At 36.4% G+C, this 20,847-nt stretch overlaps 1 protein-coding gene across 1 annotated transcript; it reads right to left on the bottom strand.

The window, feature by feature from the left end:
- Positions 1-11: 11 nt before the first annotated feature.
- On the bottom strand, positions 12-2,098 carry fzd8b (frizzled class receptor 8b; the record flags this gene model as incomplete). The annotated part of the gene is made up of 1 exon (XM_084119787.1): positions 12-2,098. One exon carries the CDS (start codon positions 2,096-2,098, stop codon positions 371-373), a length of 1,728 nt encoding a protein of 575 aa, XP_083975913.1. The 3' UTR covers positions 12-370.
- Between the last annotated feature and the right edge of the window lie 18,749 nt (positions 2,099-20,847).

The raw sequence follows: 20,847 nt of genomic DNA, 5'->3' as shown, positions 1-20,847 counted from the left end.
TTGTCAAAATAGTTTTCTGTAAAAGTAAATGATAAATAGACACAATCTCATATAAATGTTAAACATTCTGTGCAGTTTTAACAATAACATCTTAATATAAATACATAAGAAAACCCGTATAACACTTTTAAAGGCACATTCGTAATAACCTGATACACAGTTTTAATAACTGGTTGGCTATTTAGTTTAATTGAAGAGAAAACAGTCCAGTGAATATTTCTCACACTAGTGTTAAATAGTGACAACTAGCCCCGGTCTCACCTAACGCTGGTATTATGCGTCTTCCATCTCTGTCAGGAAAGCAACAGTCACTCAGTCAGTTTGCAAAGTCTTTTTGATAAGTTATGCATTTCCTATGTCGTAGTCATCATCACACTCGAGACAGTGGCATTTGTTTTGGAGGGCACAAAACTGAACTTGCTGTGCCGGATCTCCACGTAAGTCCCGCGCTCGCGTCACTGTAAACTGACCCGCTCGTGCCTTTACTACCCCAACTGCAGCAGCAGCGCGTGCACAGGACTCGCCAAGAGTCCAGAGTTTTACCGGACCACGTCCACGCGCCTGACGTGATCCCGACCACAAGGCACATGAAGTATTTGAGCATAAACACGGCGTAATCAGGTTTCAGGGCTTTTTTCTCCGACGAGCAGTTACACGCGTGCGCTCTTTCCCACGCTTCACGGTTGTGCTGTTCGTAAACGTAACAAGCCACAATCACCATGGCAACGACCGTATACAGCACTGTAAACACCCCGATACGGACCATCAATCTCTCGAGTTTGTCCGTTTTCGTTCCTCCTTGTTTAATGACGCTCCGTATCCGAAACATAGACACGAAGCCCGCGAATAAAAATATCGTTCCGATAAAAAGATAAATCACCAGTGGCGCGAGCACGAATCCTCGCAGGTTATCCAAGTTCTGGTTGCCCACGTAGCAGATTCCCGCAACCGAGTCTCCGTCCACCGAACTCAGTGCGAGCACGGCAATAGATTTCACGCTCGGAATGAGCCAAGCGGCCAAGTGAAAATACGGCGAGAATCGCGCGATTGCTTCATTTCCCCACTTCATTCCTGCCGCGAGGAACCATGTAAACGTCAGAATCACCCACCAGATGGCGCTCGCCATCCCAAAAAAATAGATGAGTAGAAACACAAGCGTGCAAAGCGCGGGGCCCCTAGTTTCATAGTGGATAAGGTCCACCTCATGATCCTGGTTGCACGCGACCCTTTCGTGCCCCGCGATGAGTCTGATGATGTATCCCACGGACACGAACATATAGCAGGCGGACAGGAAAATAATAGGGCGCTCGGGGTATTTAAACCTCTCAATGTCAATAAGGAAAGTGGCAACGGTGGCGAAAGTTGACAGGAAACACAAAACCGACCAAATCCCTATCCAAAATGTGGCAAAGGTCCTTTCCTCCTGAGAAAGAAATGGGTTGTGGCACGGCATGGCGCAATTGGGGATCTGGCCCGTCTTGACCCAGTTATACAAGGGATGGCGGTCATTGCTCACGGTCACCATAGGCGCGCGACAGTGACACTCCGGTTCACATGAAGAAGATCCAGGACTGCTTTTATTTTTCCGCTTGTATGGCTTCCCCGGGCGGCTAGTTGGTTTTACAGCAGCAGGTGATGCTGTAGCATCAGTTCTGTTGTAGTCCATGCACAGAGTGTTTGAATCCCCCTGCACGGGTAGAAGATCGCACCTCATACGGTCCGGCCACGGGAAACCATATTGCCTCATCAGCGGCGCGCAACCCGCTTTCGCCCGTTCGCACACACTCCTGCACGGCGGCAAAGGCTTCTTATAGTCCTCAAGGCAAATGGGCGTGTACAGACTGCAAAGAAAGAAGCGCAGGTCGGGGGAACACTGGATCTCCACGAGGGGCCAGAACTGGTGCACCTCAAGTCCGGCTTCATCCTGCGTGTCGTGGTTGAATTGGTTCGGCATGTAGGTGTAGTTATAGCCGATCCCTCTACACAATGGCACAGATATCTCCTGACAGACCGACTCACGAGCACACACGGAGCCCCACAATAGCAGGGCGCAGAGCGCGAGGGGAATCCAGAAGGAACCCTGCATAGGCGAATCCATCCTCGGTCACTTCTAGGATGTCTTCCTGTCTTCTAGGATGGGCTTGCATGTGCGCAATGGTCGTCTGGTTACTTAATTCTAATAATAAAATATATAACTAAACACTGTAGAATACCATGCTGTGTCTACAAGCTGACATCAAGTGCAGGTCAGTAGGCTACTACGTTTGTTTTGACTGTCAAATAGTGGAGCGCGTGTCTATTTATACAAAGGACAGCCCCCTTATCTCAGCGCCCAATCACAGGACACCAGGGGCGGGGCCTAATTGTAATTTAATCAAGCATCCCCTGAGAGTTTTGAGTAAATGTTTGCGCTGCCTACGGTTTGTATGTCTTAAATTATGTCACCTTGTGTTTACATCCCACCCTATGTCTAAACATGGGGTTTGTAGTTGTAAACAAGTCTCGCGGCATGTTTAGGTTGTTCCTAATCTCTCCAGAATGTGTATCCTCTGGAAAATGTAATTATTGCATAGATGAGCTCACATTATGTCTACATTATTAAGATTTAAAAGGAGACTAAAAAGCAAGAGCTGTACCAACGAGAAAAAAATAGACACATACTGAACAATAAAATGTAGATGTCGTCCCAGTGCAATAACAATGCCAGAATTGCTGTTAATTCGCTATTTAATACATGCCCCGAAAATGTATTTCGGCACCTACCACTTTTTAAATTATTAATTGACATTGAATCTGAAAACAAAGTACCAACCCCCAACCTTTCCACTTTTTAAGCAAAGTATTTTTGAAAATAAAAAATAACCCGATTATTGAGGAAAACGATTTTCTGAGAATTCATAGTCTACGTGGAAATAAAAATTCAATTAATTAATTTAAAATGTAGGCTAAAATGCAGTGACGATGTTGACCAATGTTGATATGTGAGGAAAAACTTAAATTTGGCATGAAGAAGATTGTGCCCAAACATTTATGGACATGTTGAACATATCAGTCCAAGTAATTGTTGAAATATGCTAACTGAGGCTGAGGAGTTCATATACCCATTGACACAATCAAACGTCATTGAAAAAATGGTTAGTTCAAATAAAAACATGTTGCAGCATTTGTTTGCATGTCACTTGCAATGAAACATTTTAAGTGTGACTTGAGCGTCCAGACAGTTTTTGGGGCCACCGAACTCATTCAGACGCGCGACTCCTCCAGAAGTTGAATGCGCTCCTGTTGACAGCGCGCGCGGGGGGAGCGAGGGCTGTCGCGCGCTGCGAGTTCTTGTTCGCCCTAATTGCGTCGCTGATGTTCCGTTTAGTGGCTCAGCGGGGTGCGCGCAGCGGGGTACAGTTACTGTACATCCCGGGACAAGCTTGGTGATGAATACTCGGATAGTTTCCTGCGTGTGACAGACTGCGCATACACATACTACACCTCATGCAAGTCTGCTAATAGTTAATGCAAGTACAAAACAAATGTAATTATTTATTAAAAGAAAAAGTCAGTTTTTGCAAAGACACATCACTTAAACATTTGGCTTCAAAAAAAGAGAAATACTGCAGAAAGTAAGCTCTGTGACCAACAAAAGTTTCTTAGGCTACACATTATTCATCAAGATAATCTTCACAAATGAATAAAACCTTTATGAAGTTTGAAGTTTAAATACAATCAAAGCTAAACAAAACTGTACCACGGTCACAAAACTTCAATGTCTCTACCACTAAGCTTCTGAAAAATCTTTAATCTTTATTTAAAATCTACAAGATAAGTTCCAATTATAGTTTGCAGGTGCTATTATAAACACAACAAGGCTATATAAAGGACTAGTGAGTAGATGCTTTATCTTGCTGTGATGACATCTGTAGTTAAGCCACTTGTTAGCAATAACTTTTACAAGGCATGCAAAAGCTTAAAAATTCATGAGTGGGGTATATTGATGTATTTTGTGTCGTAGAATAAAACGTGAAAATATCTTGAGTTTTAAAACCCATCCAAAAAACCCACTGACATCAGAATGATGGAACCGGATGTGTAAAACACATTTCCAATTAGGTAAACTGGTACTATTAAATATCATGGGCTTTTATGCTAAATTTAAAGAGTAAAACAACTATGAAACACATAATGCTTCATGACAGAGCAAAAATGTACAAGATAACAGAAAAATGTCAACTCGTTTTTCAAACGGAAATAGCTATCGTTATTAATACATTGTATAATTTATACAATGTATTAATAATGCAACATTTAAAACACATGTGACATATGTGACACTTGTCTGACATTTATAAACACCTTATACCTGAGAACACAGTTAAATCTTTCAGTACCTTTATTTTTACTATTATTATTATAACCAATGTGGTTTTATTTTGTTCAATTTTGGTGCACTTGTTGCCCCAGTAGCTTCAACGGTTTTATTGGCGCTTAGTGGTTATTTTATTGGGTCCCAACTCTCATTTTACCTCTTTAATCAGCAAAATGAACTGATTTTGAAGCTCTTCACAGTTCAATATCAACATATTTAATGCTTATGAGTTTAATGCTTCCAATCCAGAAGATTTGTGATCCAGATCCATTCGTGTCTGTAGCTCCAGGCAGTGTGAGACAGAGAGAGAGAGAGAGTGTGTGTATGGGTGTGTGTCTTTGTCTTATTCTGTGTAGCGTAGCTGAGCCTGTATTGATTAACACTGATAGGCTCACAAGTCTGGCCACCACCTTTCTCTCCTCTCTTTCTTTCTGCAGGTAATGATATTACCTTGAGTCTGGATACACACTCCCTCCACACTTATATTCCACTCCAAATACATTGCACTGCATTCAATTTCTCTCCCTCTCCCTCTAAAATGTGTCTGTGACAATTGTTGATTTAAGAAATAACAGTTCCTTTATTCATTCATCCATGTGATGTGTACATAATGTAATTTACAATGAGAGCGAGATATGTGTCATGTAAACGTAGCCTTTGATTAGCTGAACAAAGAGTGACAATATTTACTATTCATTTACATAGCAGATGCTTTTTAAAGCAACTTAAAGAATACTATAAAGCAATGAAGATACTAAGTGGTTCATCCTAGTGAGACAGAACATGATGCGCTACAATAAAATGTTTGAAAATTGCCAACACAATCTTATGTTTTGGCGAATTGGTGGCTAATTCGTATGAATTCCTACTAGGTAAACGTGATTTCACCAAGTACAACATGTTCTGGATCAAAATCTTTGTTGATCCTGCAACATTCCAATCATCAAATCAGATTTGAGGGACAAATTTATAATTTATGTCAAGTATAGTCTTACAAGCAGGGTTAGGTGCTTCTACATCTAACCATCATTTCCCTGTGATTTAGAGATGGGGCATGAATGTTGTTCCAGGATCAACAAAAATGTTGGCAAAATCACTTGGCAAAATCATGGTGACCGGACATTCATGCTTACTTTTTAAATTTTTTTTTAACATTTTAAACATAAACATCGTAAGAATTCATACGAAATCGACACCTCATAAAATAGTTGCGTTCTCCTGTAAGATTGGGTTGGAATTGCTCAGAAAAATACAAGCTACAGGGATATTATATTCCACACTTGCTTGTATATACAAACTTTTTAATTCAAAATTGTGTTCCCAGAAACTAGAAAGACAGGGCTAGGACTCCTACACAACACAACTATTTTAGACCATCGAAGGACCATAAATTTCACACACACACAAACTTTGGCTTAATTCCACATTGAACAGCAGTGATCCACTGTTATGTTTGCTCCTGTCAGAGTCTTCCTACATCTCCTCTGTCCTTTTCCCCCTTCAACCTTTCTCAAATACATTCACCAGATTCCTCACCATGGCAACAAGCCTACCCAGACGGCACCTGGCAGTCTAGTCTGAGAAAAATGCAATATACTGACATATCCATCCTAATATGAGGGAGATGTGCACTATATACATAACTCATACATACCACTTTTATTTGTCCTTTTGCAGCTTGTCAGCCATAGTCCTTTTTTATAGGCAAGGATATTTCTCTGAATATGCTTAAAAAAATCTACTTTTGTGTTCCACTGAAGAAAGTTAAACCAGTTTAGAAAGACATGAGGGTGAGTAAATAATGGTAGTGAACAAAAATCCCACTTCACCTTTTACCACAGTGTTTGTGCTGTGTTATGTTTGTCTCAGTTTGGACACATATTTTACACCTGCAGAACTGGAACTGTGAATCCAGACTACTGAACCCTGTGAGCCAGGTGCCCAATCCATCCTCGACCTATACAAAAACATGAAAGTCTGAAGAGAGAAACATGATCAGCCTATAAACAATGCAGTTGGAGCCCTTTATGCCAAAAGAGAAAATCAGAGGCTGTGTTTGGAATGGAATACGTGAGTACTGCTTATTGAATACTTTTTTTATTAGTATAGTATGCAACATTGTTTTTAGCATTTTAATCCAATATTTAAAAATTGTCATCATTGACTCACCCCCATGTGGTTCCAAACTTGTATAACATTCTTTCCTCTTTAGAAGACACACACACGCACACGCACACACACACACACACACACACACACACACACACACACACACACACACACACACACACACACACACACACACACACACACACACACACAGAGATTGTGAAGAACATCGGGGTCCGAAAAACATTGGACCCCATTGACTTTCATTGTATGCACAAAAGAAACATCTGAGATATTTACATATCTTCTTGTGTTCAACAGAAGAGAGAATGTTTTGGTGAACTATCCTTTTAATAATATCGACAATCACAATATCAACAGATTTTTATCACATCCCTAATAATTTAACATCCCTTGATTGACATTATTATATTAAATAAAAAGAGATGATAAAAATCACAGCTGAAATTGTGGTGCATTCCATTGGAAATGGATTGTCAAATCAAGCCCATTGCATCATGGGATGTATTTCACAAAATGTGTTCTGGTTGTATACTGCATTTTTTAGCCAATGTAGTTGGACATCCAGAAATTCTATTTAGAAAATCTGCATGATGTACAGCATATTGTATACGGAACGCTTTTCTGAACGTATCCAAAGACTAATGTGATCTTTCTCTGAAGAAATCAGAGGTGAGTAAATCTGTGATGCATTTCCAGGTACAGTTTTCATCACACAAATGACAGCAATGTGAATAATTGCATGTCCATTGTAGGAAAAAATGATAAATGAGCTTAGATGTTCAAAACATAAATGCATGCTAAAGGAATACATTTAAAAAAAAAATGCAAATACCTTATAAATAAATGTTGCATTCACAGTGTATGAGACAATTGTGTGTGAATCTCTGAATGAGACATTGTGTGTGTTTTTGTGTGTGTGTGTGTGTCTTTGCCGTCAAGTCTCTTGTATACAGTCCTCCACTTCATAATAGAAAGACTGACTGAGTGTATTGCTCTTGTTTTTCTTTTGTGTATATCTAGTGTTCTTTCCTTCCTCTCAATGGCTTTTCTTTTTCTATTTGTCTGTCCTGCCTTCCCCCAACTCTCTCTCTCTCTGTCATTCTTACGTATGTTTAGTTTGTCTTCTTCCATTCATCTGTGGCTTAAGACCTCTGCTCTCAGACTCCTCCAGGCACTCACGTCTCTCCTCCCCCTCTATTCTGTTTCGCCCTTTTCCTCATCCTGCTTTTCCCCTTCTTCATACACTCCTTCCCCTCTCCTCTTGTCCTGGTCTCAAAGGACATAATTAGGCAGCATATTCAGACAGACACATTTATGTCTCCACAATAGCCTTCTCTCCATCCCTCGCTCTATTTCTAAAACCTGTTAAATGGCATAGAAAAAGAATCTGTGAATACGTCTGCTTAATTAGAGTAATAAACATTCACTTCATTATTAACTCTTCCCAAGAGAAGAGTGAGAGATAAAATCTATCTATCTATCTATCTATCTATCTATCTATCTATCTATCTATCTATCTATCTATCTATCTATCTATCTATCTGTCTTAAAATAAAGGTTCTTTTTTTATAAACTTTTATTTTTAAGAGTGTTTTTTTTTTTGGTAAATAGTTACACAATAAGTTGGAGATTGTGTACTGGTCTTTAAAATATAAAAATATGCAAAATAAACCCCTTCAGGGAGGGTAATACTTTACCACGAGTTGCTGTATATTATTGTTTACATATTGTTATGGTGAATTATTTATAATTTTTTTGTTTCAGTTCAAATAATGCATTAAGAAATGGATGATAAAAAAAATCTGAGCTGATGCTTGATTTTTGGATGAATCTCATCCCTCAACACAGTGGTTGATCAATACAGGTTTTTAAAAAAAATAGTTTTCCATTTAAGTCTTATATATTTTGTTACATCCTTAATGGAAAGTGTATTACATTGTGGGAGTTTTAATACCCAATACAGTTTGCATTTCAGCAAATGTAGAAAATCGACCTTGACCTGAAAGAGGGCTATTGATTGCTCTGGATGTGGACTCATGAGAAATCATGTAGATTGACTGATTGATCTTTTTTTCGCCTTTTGATTTATGTCAGTATATAATTTGGACATGCAGCTGTGTCAGTTCCCTAATAATAAAAAAATAATAAAAAATAAAAAATAAACAGTAAAACATTGGTGTAAAACTGGGTGGTAGAACAAGCTAGAGGGAAAATATACGGATGCTGTTAAGTCTTTTTGGATAAAATCATCTGTCAAATGCAAATGTTGGCAACAAAGTTGAATTTAAGAATTTAAAGTAAATTCTACGTCTTGGCCTTTATTGATTTAAAACAAACAGTCATTTGAGGGTTTGACAAGCCTTGGGTTGCTTTTTGGCCCACATGTCAATAGCTTCTCACTGGCACTCTGCCCAGACAGACACATCAAGACTCTGTCTGTTTTACTTTAGTAATATATGTTTAGTATATAACTTTAAATAACATATGCTTGGTTTAAATATGTGTAAACTTATAGGCTGATGTATGTGCCTAATTTGTCACCTAATATGTAATCAAACTCATCTTAGTTAGTTCGTTTATCTGAGAATGTGTTTTCAACGCCAACACGGATTCATTATGTGAAGAAGCTGTCTAATGAGATTGGGAATTACCAGTGAAGAGGAACATTTTGACTACATCAGGGTGTGCCTGTCCTCAGTTTAAGTTGAACAAGGTAATTTTATACTGTTTTGAGGAAAACTAAACATCAAAAGGTCAGTCAAAACAACCCTACCACACACATATACACTCCTTTTACTTATAGCCTACACACACATTTGCAAATAAAAAAACTTGTAAACATTGAATTACTGTTTTTTTTTCCTATGAGTATTATCATTCATGCCATAGACTGTGGTTCATGCTCAACACAACAAGAGATAATTCTTAAAATAATTATAGTTTATTAAAGTAAGGATAATTAAAAAAAATAATTAAAAAAAATGAATTGTTACAAAACAAATGTAAACAAAATGCAATGTCAAATGTCAGCAAATATAATGTCACTAACAAGCCAGCCGCGTCGCTAGACTTTTATTTATTGCAGCAGGATAGTAGAATAGAAATCTGGGAAGTAAAATTACAAAAATATTTGCCTGTTGAGGGTTGTTGATCAGACAATTTCCCCCTGACGATATTTTAGCAATTAGCCTATGTCGTGTATGGTATTTTTTGTCGATTGTATATAATCAGGTGTCGGATTCGCGAATGTGTCACTCTTTTGAATCGGTTCTTCTCATTAAATCTGTTAAACGTGCTAACAAACGGCTAGCTTCAGTATTGGCGCGGACAGCAACAGAAACTGGACACTTCAGAAGAACACAGAAAGGAAAAGAGAATCATGAAATGGATGTTTACCTACAGTCAGCTGAAACAAAACTCTACAAATATCTATCGTTTGCCAGGATTGAAGAAAGTATTTATTAAGGTTGAACACCACGTGCAGCGGCGTCTGAACGACTCACTGAAGGTAAATACAACCAAAAGCACTTAAAGTACCAAACAACCTTTGTACCATATTAATACTACCATTCAGTACCATCACCATACCTGTGTACTTTTTGAAAAGGTTATTTTGAGAAACTTCAAGTAACTTAACGTAAATTTTAGAGGTCAAATGTCGCTAAATGAATAAATGTAGTGGGGTAGTAGGCCTAACGTTATACCCTTCTGCTAATGTGTAAAAAGCAAACGATACATTTCATGTATTTTCTATTTGATGAGTCAACCTCGATAAGGTGAACGTTAGATGAAAAATATGTTTAAATTACAGTTATGCAGAATGCAGATTAGAAATTAAACTAGTGAAATCAGTTCAGTATACAGTACAGTGGGGTTTGAAATATTACACATCCAATCACTTCTTTACGTTTTTAATGTCTTAATTTTTTATTATTGAATCACTTTTACAATTTTACATTTGACAATTTTTGTAGGCCTAAATCTCATGTAGGGCTAATTGATTAGTTATGAAATTCATTTGTAAACTTGACAAGTCTTGCAAGTCTTGATGTTAAACTCCAAACTATTTTTAACTGGTTTGCTAAGTCTTCTATAGTTATTATGTATGCAGATTTTAAAAGCTCAATCTAATTGAGAGACTACAGGGAAAATTTGCATTTCTTAAAAATTAAAATGTTACACTGCAGGACTGTTTAATATAAAGACCAATGATGTGGAAAACTTTTAGAGGAATGGTGACAAGTTACAAGACAAGACCTAAAATATATCTTATATATATTTTATAATATCTTGACGTAGAAAGGTCCACATGTCCACTACCCAATTACACAAACTGAAAAAGCATTTAAAAAGACATTAGAATAATGAAATTAGCCTATCATGTCATTGGCAGGGTATTGAAGTTTGTTTAAGAATTTGATTGAATGAATCTTTCAGGAGATGTACTCTGATGTATTGGTCAAGTGAGTTGTGTATTCAAGACTCATTACCCCTCTGTGTGGTCTGTGTTTGTGGGGCGAGGGTTGATTCAAACTGCCCAACACTAATCTATGTCGTCAAGACTCTAAACACACATAATGAGATTCGCCTCCCCCTTAATGAGGCTGATAATCACTGTTTGACAACCACCTCACACTAATTGTCAGCAGATGTTTGTGTATTTGTAAAGCTGTATTGTGGTGGTAATTAGGACTAATGTTAACTAAAGAGACAGACAAGCTTTATCTAGCCCTTGTCTAACACAAACACACACATATAAAAACCACTCAAATGGATTGACTTGTTGAAAAAGGTTGCAGTGGAATGTTTCTCTGAAATATTTTAATTGATATTTCAGTTATTTGTTTTATAATGACAATACCAGCTTCTAATGTCTGGCCGAGCTACATAATCAGATTTCAGATTAAGTCTTAAATTACACTTATTTGGTTGAGACAAATTTTCACTTTCAAGTAAGGTAAACCCACACTGTAAAAAAATGATTTTTTTGGTGAAGTAAATACTACTGAAAAAAAAACAATGTAATTTACATGAAAAAGTTAGTTCAGGCAAGAATTAAAAAAACTAAGTAAATTCCATATCAGTACTTAATTCAAGCGAGTAGAAATTAAAACATTAATATCAACTCAATAAAATTAAGTAAAAATTACTCAACTTTTCTGATACTGGGGTTTCCATCATGCACTGGACCTTGAATAATTAATGAGGTTCATTTTTCACTGGTTTCCAGCTGTATTTACACTGTTTTATCATTGCTTTTGTTGTCAGGATTAGTAACTTGCCATTTTGTGACATTTCGAGTAAATTTTCTGCTCAAAATGACACATTCAAACACAAAAATGATCCATCAAATGTTACCGTCATTGTGTATTGTCTACCAAGTATTGAGGTCTTTGCATTCACATGATGCTTAACATCTGACATGATGTAGTATAAATTACTTAGATAATCTAAGTAAAGCACATACTATAAATGACTGGTATAATTCAATATTATTGTTTGAGTGAAATGTAATGCAAAGGAATTTTCAACTAAATCGATATTAATCAACCTTTTACTAGCCAAGTTAAAATTACTTATTTTCTATACTTTCACTTAACTAGGTTAAGTAAAGTTTACTTAATTCCATATTCCAAGTAAATTTAACTTAAAGATTTCTAATTAAAGCTACTGATAAATATGTTTAGGTTTTTACTTGGCAAATCTTTGTAAATTTACTAGCATTTTCTGAGTGGAAAAAGTTGCCTAGCTTTTTTCAAGTAAATCCTACTCCAATTTTTTTTCAGTGCATTCACTTAAATGTGTTTCGTGATTTTTTGATTTTGCTGTTTGTGACATTATTTTCATGACATTTCATGAAAACAAGGCTGTGAGGGATACATTTCCAGTCTTTGCAATGACATTCAGTGTACCATATAAAGGTCCTAGGTCACATGTAATTTTCAAAACTCACAACTTTTAAAAATATTTTATGCCCCTGGTTTCATAGACAAGGCTTGAGACTAGTCCCAGACAAAAATCATAGACTGACAAAAATGCATGTTTAAGCTGTAAAAAAAAAAAAAAAACATATCTTAAAATATGTCAGTGTCATTGTTTTGTCTCAATAACTAATGTTTTTTTTTCTAAGGCATATTTATATATTTATCTACTTAAATGTCCTGATTGAGCTAAGGCCTATAATCCTGTCTTAATCTAAGCCTTGTCTTGAATTATAAGGGACAACATGGCAAGGGAGTGAGAGATAGAGGGAGCATTCATATTATAAAAGTAGCATTTTAGAAAAAATATCCTGTGAACGGCTGGTGGCTCTGTCCAGCGTCTCTGGCAGGTGTTTTGTAAATAACCCTTCTGATGATTTATAATAATGAGTGCTTTCAAAAATACACCCATTTCCTGTTGATATGTAACATTTTTGAAAAAACTCTGTCAAAAAAGAAAGTATTTATGCAAGTCATATGTACTCTCACTTTCAGTACTGAGATCTATTGAAAGCTATTGTGTACTCCATGACACAATTGCTTTCAAGGTGAAGTCGGTCTTTTGAGAGGAATTCTGTTCTGGCTGTGTGTGTGTTTGTTGTGTGGGGTAGCCTACACTTGTAACTTTAACCTTTTGCTTATGGATGTCAGAATGAGGCAACAAAGACTGCTTTCAGTGAGAATGGAGGACAGACATTTACTCACCCCCGATGTAATTGACTGACTTTCTTTAGGCAAGGCAAGGCAAGGCAAGTTTATTTATATAGCACATTTCATACACAATGGCAATTCAAAGTGCTTTACATAGAATAAATTAAAATAATAAAAGAAATAAGAATAATTAAAACTTTAGATAAACACAAAGATTTTTGCAGTCCATATAATATTTATTATAAGAACAGAGAAAAAAAATTGAATAAAAGGTGTTAATTTTTTTTTTAAATAATAATAATTATCCATTTAAATTGATGGTTCACCAAAAAAAAAAAAAAAAAAAATCTGTCATCATCTGTCATTCATTAAACAATTAGTAAATGTTTGAAACAACTTGAGAGTGAGTAGTTTTAACAATGACAGAATTAGAATTTTTGGGTGAACTATCCCTTTAATTTAATAGGCTACAAAATATCATTACCGCTCAATCTGACATAAAGAGTTGTAAAGTTTTTGTCATAGTCTATTTCTTTCTATTTATCATATCTGTTTTTATTTCTTTGATCTTTATACAGAATGTATATACCATTTCATTCAGGGCTGTACGATATTAGGAAAAAACTGACAGTGTGATATTTAGTTTTTCTGCAATTTTATATATATATATATATATATATATATATATATATATATATATATATATATATATATATATATATAAAACAATTTCACCAGATGACTTGAATAGCTCTATTTGGAAAGAATTCATCATTCTAGAATAACGGGGGTGATTTTTTAGGGGGGTGCAAATGAAATATTCAGTGCTTTGTTTTACAGGTAGATCTAAAAGTATTCAGGTACAGAAATTGAATAATCAAATGTAAAATAACTGCATAGTCTTCGCTGTATAAATTAAATATTATTAATCTTTGTTAATGCAACAGAAGTGATGATCTCATTGTCTTTTGTTGTTTGATTAACACAAATGACAGACAGTCAATATGCTTAAATGGCAATAATTTAGACTATTGTTTACAGTTGCAGTCCATGTTCAGGACCTGGATTTTGCAAAACAGGCTTCAGACAAATTTAAACTTCACAAAGGTTTACAAAGTTTAAAAAAGTATAATCATGAACTGACAAATAATTTAAACAGAAGTTCTATTTATTAATTCACAGAGTTGAGAAAATTACTTTTAAAACAATATTATTACTAATAAAAATAATTATGATCATTTATAATAATTATGATCAAGTGCTTGAAATCATACATTGTTTTTATATTTCATATTTTACAGTATCTAAATGTTTACATGATTTCGGAAGACTAAACGCAAAGATGGAAAAAAAAACATTAATCCAACATTTGTTTTTTCAGATGCTTTTATCCAAAACTTTGAGCAAACTTGATCATTTCATGCATTCCCTGGAGCCATAATTGTGTTGCTAGCACTATGCTCTACCAGTTGAGCTACTTTTTTTTTCATTTGTTTGTTGTAGATTCTTGGGAAATTTGACTTCTTTGTTGACACAATGGGTGCTTCTCAATTCTTATTTGTGCATCCTCATTTCCTTTCCTCACTTCCTTTCCTTGCGTCTTCCCGTATGTTGTTAAAGTTTGGTTATTTAAGAAATTAATAAATAATAAAGATAAAGTAAGGTGCCCTGTTGGTATATGTGTGATATGATTTATTTATACTGCAAAGGTAAAGCATAAATTAAAATTATTGTGACAAATTTGAAGGGGGAGGAGAATTTATATGTGCGTCACGTTTAGTCGATAAAACACTTCCGCATAGGATACACCTGTTCGTCCTCTTTCATAGCTCCTCTGGAAGCTTCCTCACTCCTCGATCCTCATCTCCTCGTGGTGCAATTAGAGAATTGAGATTTCCTTCAAGATGGGTGAGCTCGGTCGGTTTCCAGATCATAGGATGGAGGACTGAGGAGCGAGGGTACGAGGGGGGATATTGAGAAGCACCCCAAGTGTGCAGCAAAAGTCCTGAAGTTTACTAATCCACAAAGTTTACTAAAAAGAAAGGTTTTGTACGACTCACTTTATCAGTTAGTGTTTCTGGTGGCTGAAATTTTGTCAGTCAAAAGTAGTCGATCTCCGAATGCAACGTAATGAACTGACTCCATATGAGAAAATGTCATGAACTTGTAATTTCAATGAAAAGCATGATAACTTAGATAAAAAACTATCTGTGAATTTATTCGGAAACAAGCTTTAGGAGCTTTCCATCTTTATTCTCCTCCCTGTTACGTTGCATTCGGAGATCGACTACTTTTGACTGACAAAATTCCAGCCACCGGACACAACTGATAAAGTGAGTCGTACAAAACCTTTCTTTTTAGTAAACTTTGTGTACACAAACAATGTAGTCAATGCTCAAGTTCATGTGTAGAGCCCCTGGTGATACTTAGAGCACAGTTTTATGTTGTGTCGAGCCTTCTTAGTGTTTTAAAATAGCGATTTTGGTGCTATCATAGTAGTGCCCCATGCACTCCCATTCAAAAGGCATTTTGACCTAAAACGAAAATACGGTCAATCTTAAAAGTGGCGTTTCCATTCTAATTATGCTTTTACACAAAAGTTTGACTCGGGTAGATTAACAAAAAGAGCCTAGGTTCAATTTTGGCGAGAGTTACCCTTTAAGCTGGACTGTGACGCTACTTTCTTCTGGAAGAAACTTTTTTGCATTATTTTCCTGTTATCTCTGTAAAGCTGCTTTGAAACAATCTGTATTGTAAAAAGTGCTATATAAATAAATGTGACTTGACTTGACTATTGTTGTACAGTTGGACTATTTAAACATTATCGGCACTTTTACAGAAGAAACGTATATCTGCAACTTTTTAATTTCTGCAAGAGCTGGTGTTTGGATTTTTCTTTTTTTTCTTTTATATAATTATTATATTATAGGAGCCTATTTGATGATGGGAACGTTTTACATTAGATCAATGTTTGTGTTTCTGAGGCTCTCAAGAATGCATGCAGCTATCACTTGTAGCCAAAAACAGTGGTGAATGGTACTATATTTATATCGTCATTGATATCGTTATTGCAATAAATACCAGAAAATATTGTGATATAGTTTTAAGTCCATGCCTAATTTCACACCGACATAAGGAGTTGTTCTGCTGTAAACTGTATTAAACGATTCTGCGGGAGTGTGGGCGGGGCCTTGATAGCACATGGCTCCACTTCATGCTCACTATGTGCAAACTCGGGTCCTGAGTTCACTTCTGCGCGGACTCAGGTCCTTGAATCAGATGTCTGCGCCATATTGGGACATTGGCGGCTTCACTTTTCTACAATGGAAGAGAGTAGAGGTGCATCGTCCATATTTTTTACAGTCTATGGTTGACACAAATACAATAATGAAATGACTCATTAAATTAAAATTCAGTATTCTTGATATTAAAGGATGTTTGATGATCCATTCGTGAATGAAGCATTAATGTTTGTTAAGTAACATCATGTTAAGCAAATTTTAAATTTTCCAACAACCCAATCCTCAAATCCAGGACTTTTCTCCTCTTTCTCGGTTTTGATCAGGATTTCAAGATATTCGGCTGTGGAGAGAGATTTTGGCTTCAGTGCAATTTCATCCAGATTAAATTTTCCTTAGCATGAGCAGAGTAATGGCAGTTTCCAGGGCAGATAATGCAGTATCCAGCTTCCATCACTGCACAAGTTTGCAAAGAATCTTCCGCAGGGAGGAAACAGTTGGAGTGACATGTGAAGAAGCAGTTGTTGCAATTCATGGTAAAACAGTTTACAGGGGTTCTGATTGCTTTCATCACCTCTACATCTTGCTCAAAATCCTCATTTTGCTTCATGCTGTCACTCTCATTTTCCAAACATTGTTTGAATTTTTTTATTTCACTCATTTTAGAGAGACCTGCAGTTATTTGAGGGGTCAGACTTTTCATGGCTTTCTCAAGGCGCTCTCGTTCCTCCAAGACCTTTATAGTCACCTTCAGATCTTTACTTTCAATGGCCCTTTGTATTCTTTTGACAGGGCAGATCTGCTGCTTTGATGGCTTCTAGAACTGGGATGTCTTTACCATCTGAAAATGTCACCAAAATTATGATGTTCTCTGCAATGTCTTTGCCAAAAATGGACAGAATTGAGTAAAATCTGTACCTCTGATTGGCACTCAGACGGGCAAGAGACGCCTGGACAACAAAGCAGACGGCATCAATGTGATCGATTCCCAAAGGGTTACAAAGAAAGCTTTTGACCTGCTCTGTAATCAGTTTATCATGTGCAATTCCTCTGGTATCCCCAAATCCGGGTGTATCTATGATTGTGAGGGAATGGGGAATTTGAAATTTGAATTTGATTGTACAGCTCAAAAAATGAGACATTATGTGTCTGACTCTCAGCCTGTGAGCGATTGGTCACTTCATTGATTAGTTTGAAGCGATATGCATCCTCCCAATTTATGCCCAGTATGTAATTGACCATCACATTGATGACCGTGGTTTTTCCTGCACCCGTTGATCCTAAAAGAAGAATTACTTTGTCTTCTTTCAGTCCCTGAAAAGTGCACTCCCTTTTCACATACTGCCATGGCTTTTCATTTCTACAATTGAATACTGACTTTGATTATAATTATATTCCATTTTATGTACACTCTGAGAAAAGGTACAAAAGCGTTCACTGGGGCGGTGCCCTTTCAAAAGGTATATTTAGGTACAAATATGTACCTTAAGGGGTAAAAAGGTACAAAGGTGTACCCTTTGAAAGTGACTACTTTTGTACCTTTTTTCGTATTTCAGTAAACACACTTTTCAATGCTTTTGAGCATTTTTACGAAGCCTGGAAAGTTCCCTGCTCAGCTGTCAAAAATACAGCTTTTTTGATACAGTTGACATCTGCTAGGGTGTCCACCTGACGTTTTTTCTTCCGTGAAATTACAATACCACAATAAGAAATAATATAATGAAAATGCAACTGGCATTTACAAGTCCATTTGCGCAGCTGTCATGTTCTAGCTAGAGTGGGGAAAACAATGCACTGGTAGAGAGGAATTTTTTCGCTGACAACGTCTGGACGGAGCAAAGGAATCAGTAAAGACCTCATCAACAGTCATTAAATATAGCTACACCAGCCAGGACTTCATCTAGACATACTGGATAAGAACATCCTGATGAAACATGCTAGATCCAACAAAAATACAAGTTCAGGATGCACTGAATCCGGTAAAAACGCATTTAATGTTTGCATATAGTCTAATAAAATTGTTACTTTATTTTATTTTATTTATTTTAGTATAAAATGTGATTTTTACCTTCAAGCCTGTTGCTGAGTTTATTATATATAGCAGACTAAATAGTAGTGATGGGCATTCCGGCTCTTTTTCGTGAGCCGGCTCGTTTGACTCAGCTCACTGAAAAGAGCCGGCTCTTTTTGACTCACAAACGGCTCTTTAAAAAATATATGTTTTAACTCGCTGAAAGTCCACCACACAACTGTGCAACGTGAATATTCACATTTTTAATTGTCCATAACAACCCAAAAACTTGTCTGCTTGCCTTGCACATCTAATTAATGGGCAAAGTTATGACTGACTATTTTGCTTAGGCCTACCTTCTTTTTTATGTGGATGTTATTGAGCTTGTAGAAGTTTAGCTTGTGTTCTTCTGAACATCTTGCGCTGCAATTGCCCGATGTCATTTCTGAGTCATATCAGACCATAATCTGTCTCTCTTTTAAATGCCTATTCTGGTAGGCTACGACTGGCTGTTTTAAAATATAACTAATATCGAAACAAAATAACAAAATAACCCAGGCAGTCTCATCTAAGAGATGTTTAGGCCTCCTCCAATAGTACTGACAGCTGGGCATAGCTTGCAGGTTTGCTTAGTGGCAAACTTTTTTCATTTGATTGGTTCAACCGCCATCCGCCCGAATTTAATTAAAATATTATTTTTCGTCACGTCATCCGCCTGATCCGTGGTTTATCCGCATCTCTAGTGTGTGTGTGTGAGTTTGCTCGGCCCTCCCTCATGCAGTTTAATTGGTTGACATCGCGTGTATGATTGACAGGAACAGAATGTGAGGCTGATCAGACAGTCAAAACAAATGTGTGTGCGCCTTTAGGCCTATATAATTATGTTTTTGTTGGTTTTTGAATTAGTCAGTTATTTTAAATACAATTAAAATCATTAATTATTTCATTATTAGCCTACATAATGATTTAATTTCTATAGGCTATATTTTTAAAAATAGAGTCGGCTCTTCAGATATGCGAGCCGGCTCCCGTCGTTCACCTACAAGAGCCGGCTCTTAGATCCGGCTCATTCGCGAACGACCCATCACTACTAAATAGGTCCTGTAAATTACATTGTATCACTCAAACCTGGGCAAATAGGGATAAGTTGTCACTGTAGGAAACTGCTGTCAATTAACAATGATTTGAGAACAATATTTTGTGTGGAATATGAAATGTTATCTAAAATATGTGAAAAAACAATTCTCCACAGCATTTTTGCATTAACTACTTCTATCTCTGGTATCATCTGCAATATGAAACACAAAGCGTATGAAATATTACGCCTTTGTTTTGGTCAACAGATATTGTAATTTATTTAATTGTATAATATTACAGCATTTAAAACACATCTGACACCTTGGCCTCACCTAATATAGGAAAAATTCTGGTGTCCCGGGAACACAGTTCGATGGTATGGTTTAAAATGTAAAAAAAAAAAAAATAATAATAATTTGAGCAACATACCTTTTTCCCTCACTATATTAGGCTACTCCAGAATGATTTGTCCCTTTCAGGTTTTGACACTGATAATTTACATCTAAACCCTGTGGTTTTATAGAGTAAATCAGGGCCACTTCTTGCAACAACTGTGATTGGGCAAGCAACAAGTCACAATCAATCTACGTTCTCGCTGAGTTTAGATCTGTAAATAGGCTGTAGAAGCACAGCATAACTACACTTATATCTTTCATAAAAAATGTGAGAAAGGTTGTAGTTTCAGCAAAGTGACAAGTCCTGATGGAAAAATGTCTGATCAGGTCATTCTGGTCTATGAGCAGATAAGATAACTAAACAATAGCTTAAGTGTCAGCAGCCTGAATTTCACTCTAACTGGTAGCTTATAGAAGAACCTTATTAGAATATATGTTTTTTAAAAGTCCTTATAAAACCCATATCATTATATATGACCTTATATAAATGGTAAATAACAGAAGTTGATTCCGTTTCTCTTTTCCACAGATTATATTGTCATACAATCAAATTATTTACAGCAAGCAAATTGAAGTGACCTTTATACATGATACACTTTCATAAAAATAGTTATACATGTAAGTTGGTAGTCTCTTCTTTTTGTGAATTCTGCTTTTCTATGTGAATTCTTTCTTTTCTTCTTGTTCTCTCTTTCTGTTTTCCATGTCAATTTTCTTCTTTTCTTCTCTCATTCTCTGGAACACTTTTTCTTGTTGTAGTCTACTAAGTTGATCCTGGAGTGCTTGTTTTTGTGCTTCATTCATTGCGCTCTTGCTCTTTCTCGTTTACCTCTTTCCTTCCCCGAGCTACTCCCCATTTTCTGTGAGTCCTTCGGTTGAAATACTCCTTTGATTTTTAGATATGTGAGACTTTAAAGGATAAACACAAAGTGAACTTCTGTCACAAACTAAAATAATGTTTTTCACAACATTTTAATTTCCAGTACAAAAAAACAATGCAGAT

The sequence above is a fragment of the Abramis brama genome (assembly GCF_963993115.1).
Source record: "Abramis brama genome assembly, chromosome: 7".
NCBI lineage: Eukaryota > Metazoa > Chordata > Actinopteri > Cypriniformes > Leuciscidae > Abramis > Abramis brama.
Note: the sequence above shows the minus strand (reverse complement) of the source record. Positions and strands in the feature narration are given on the sequence as shown.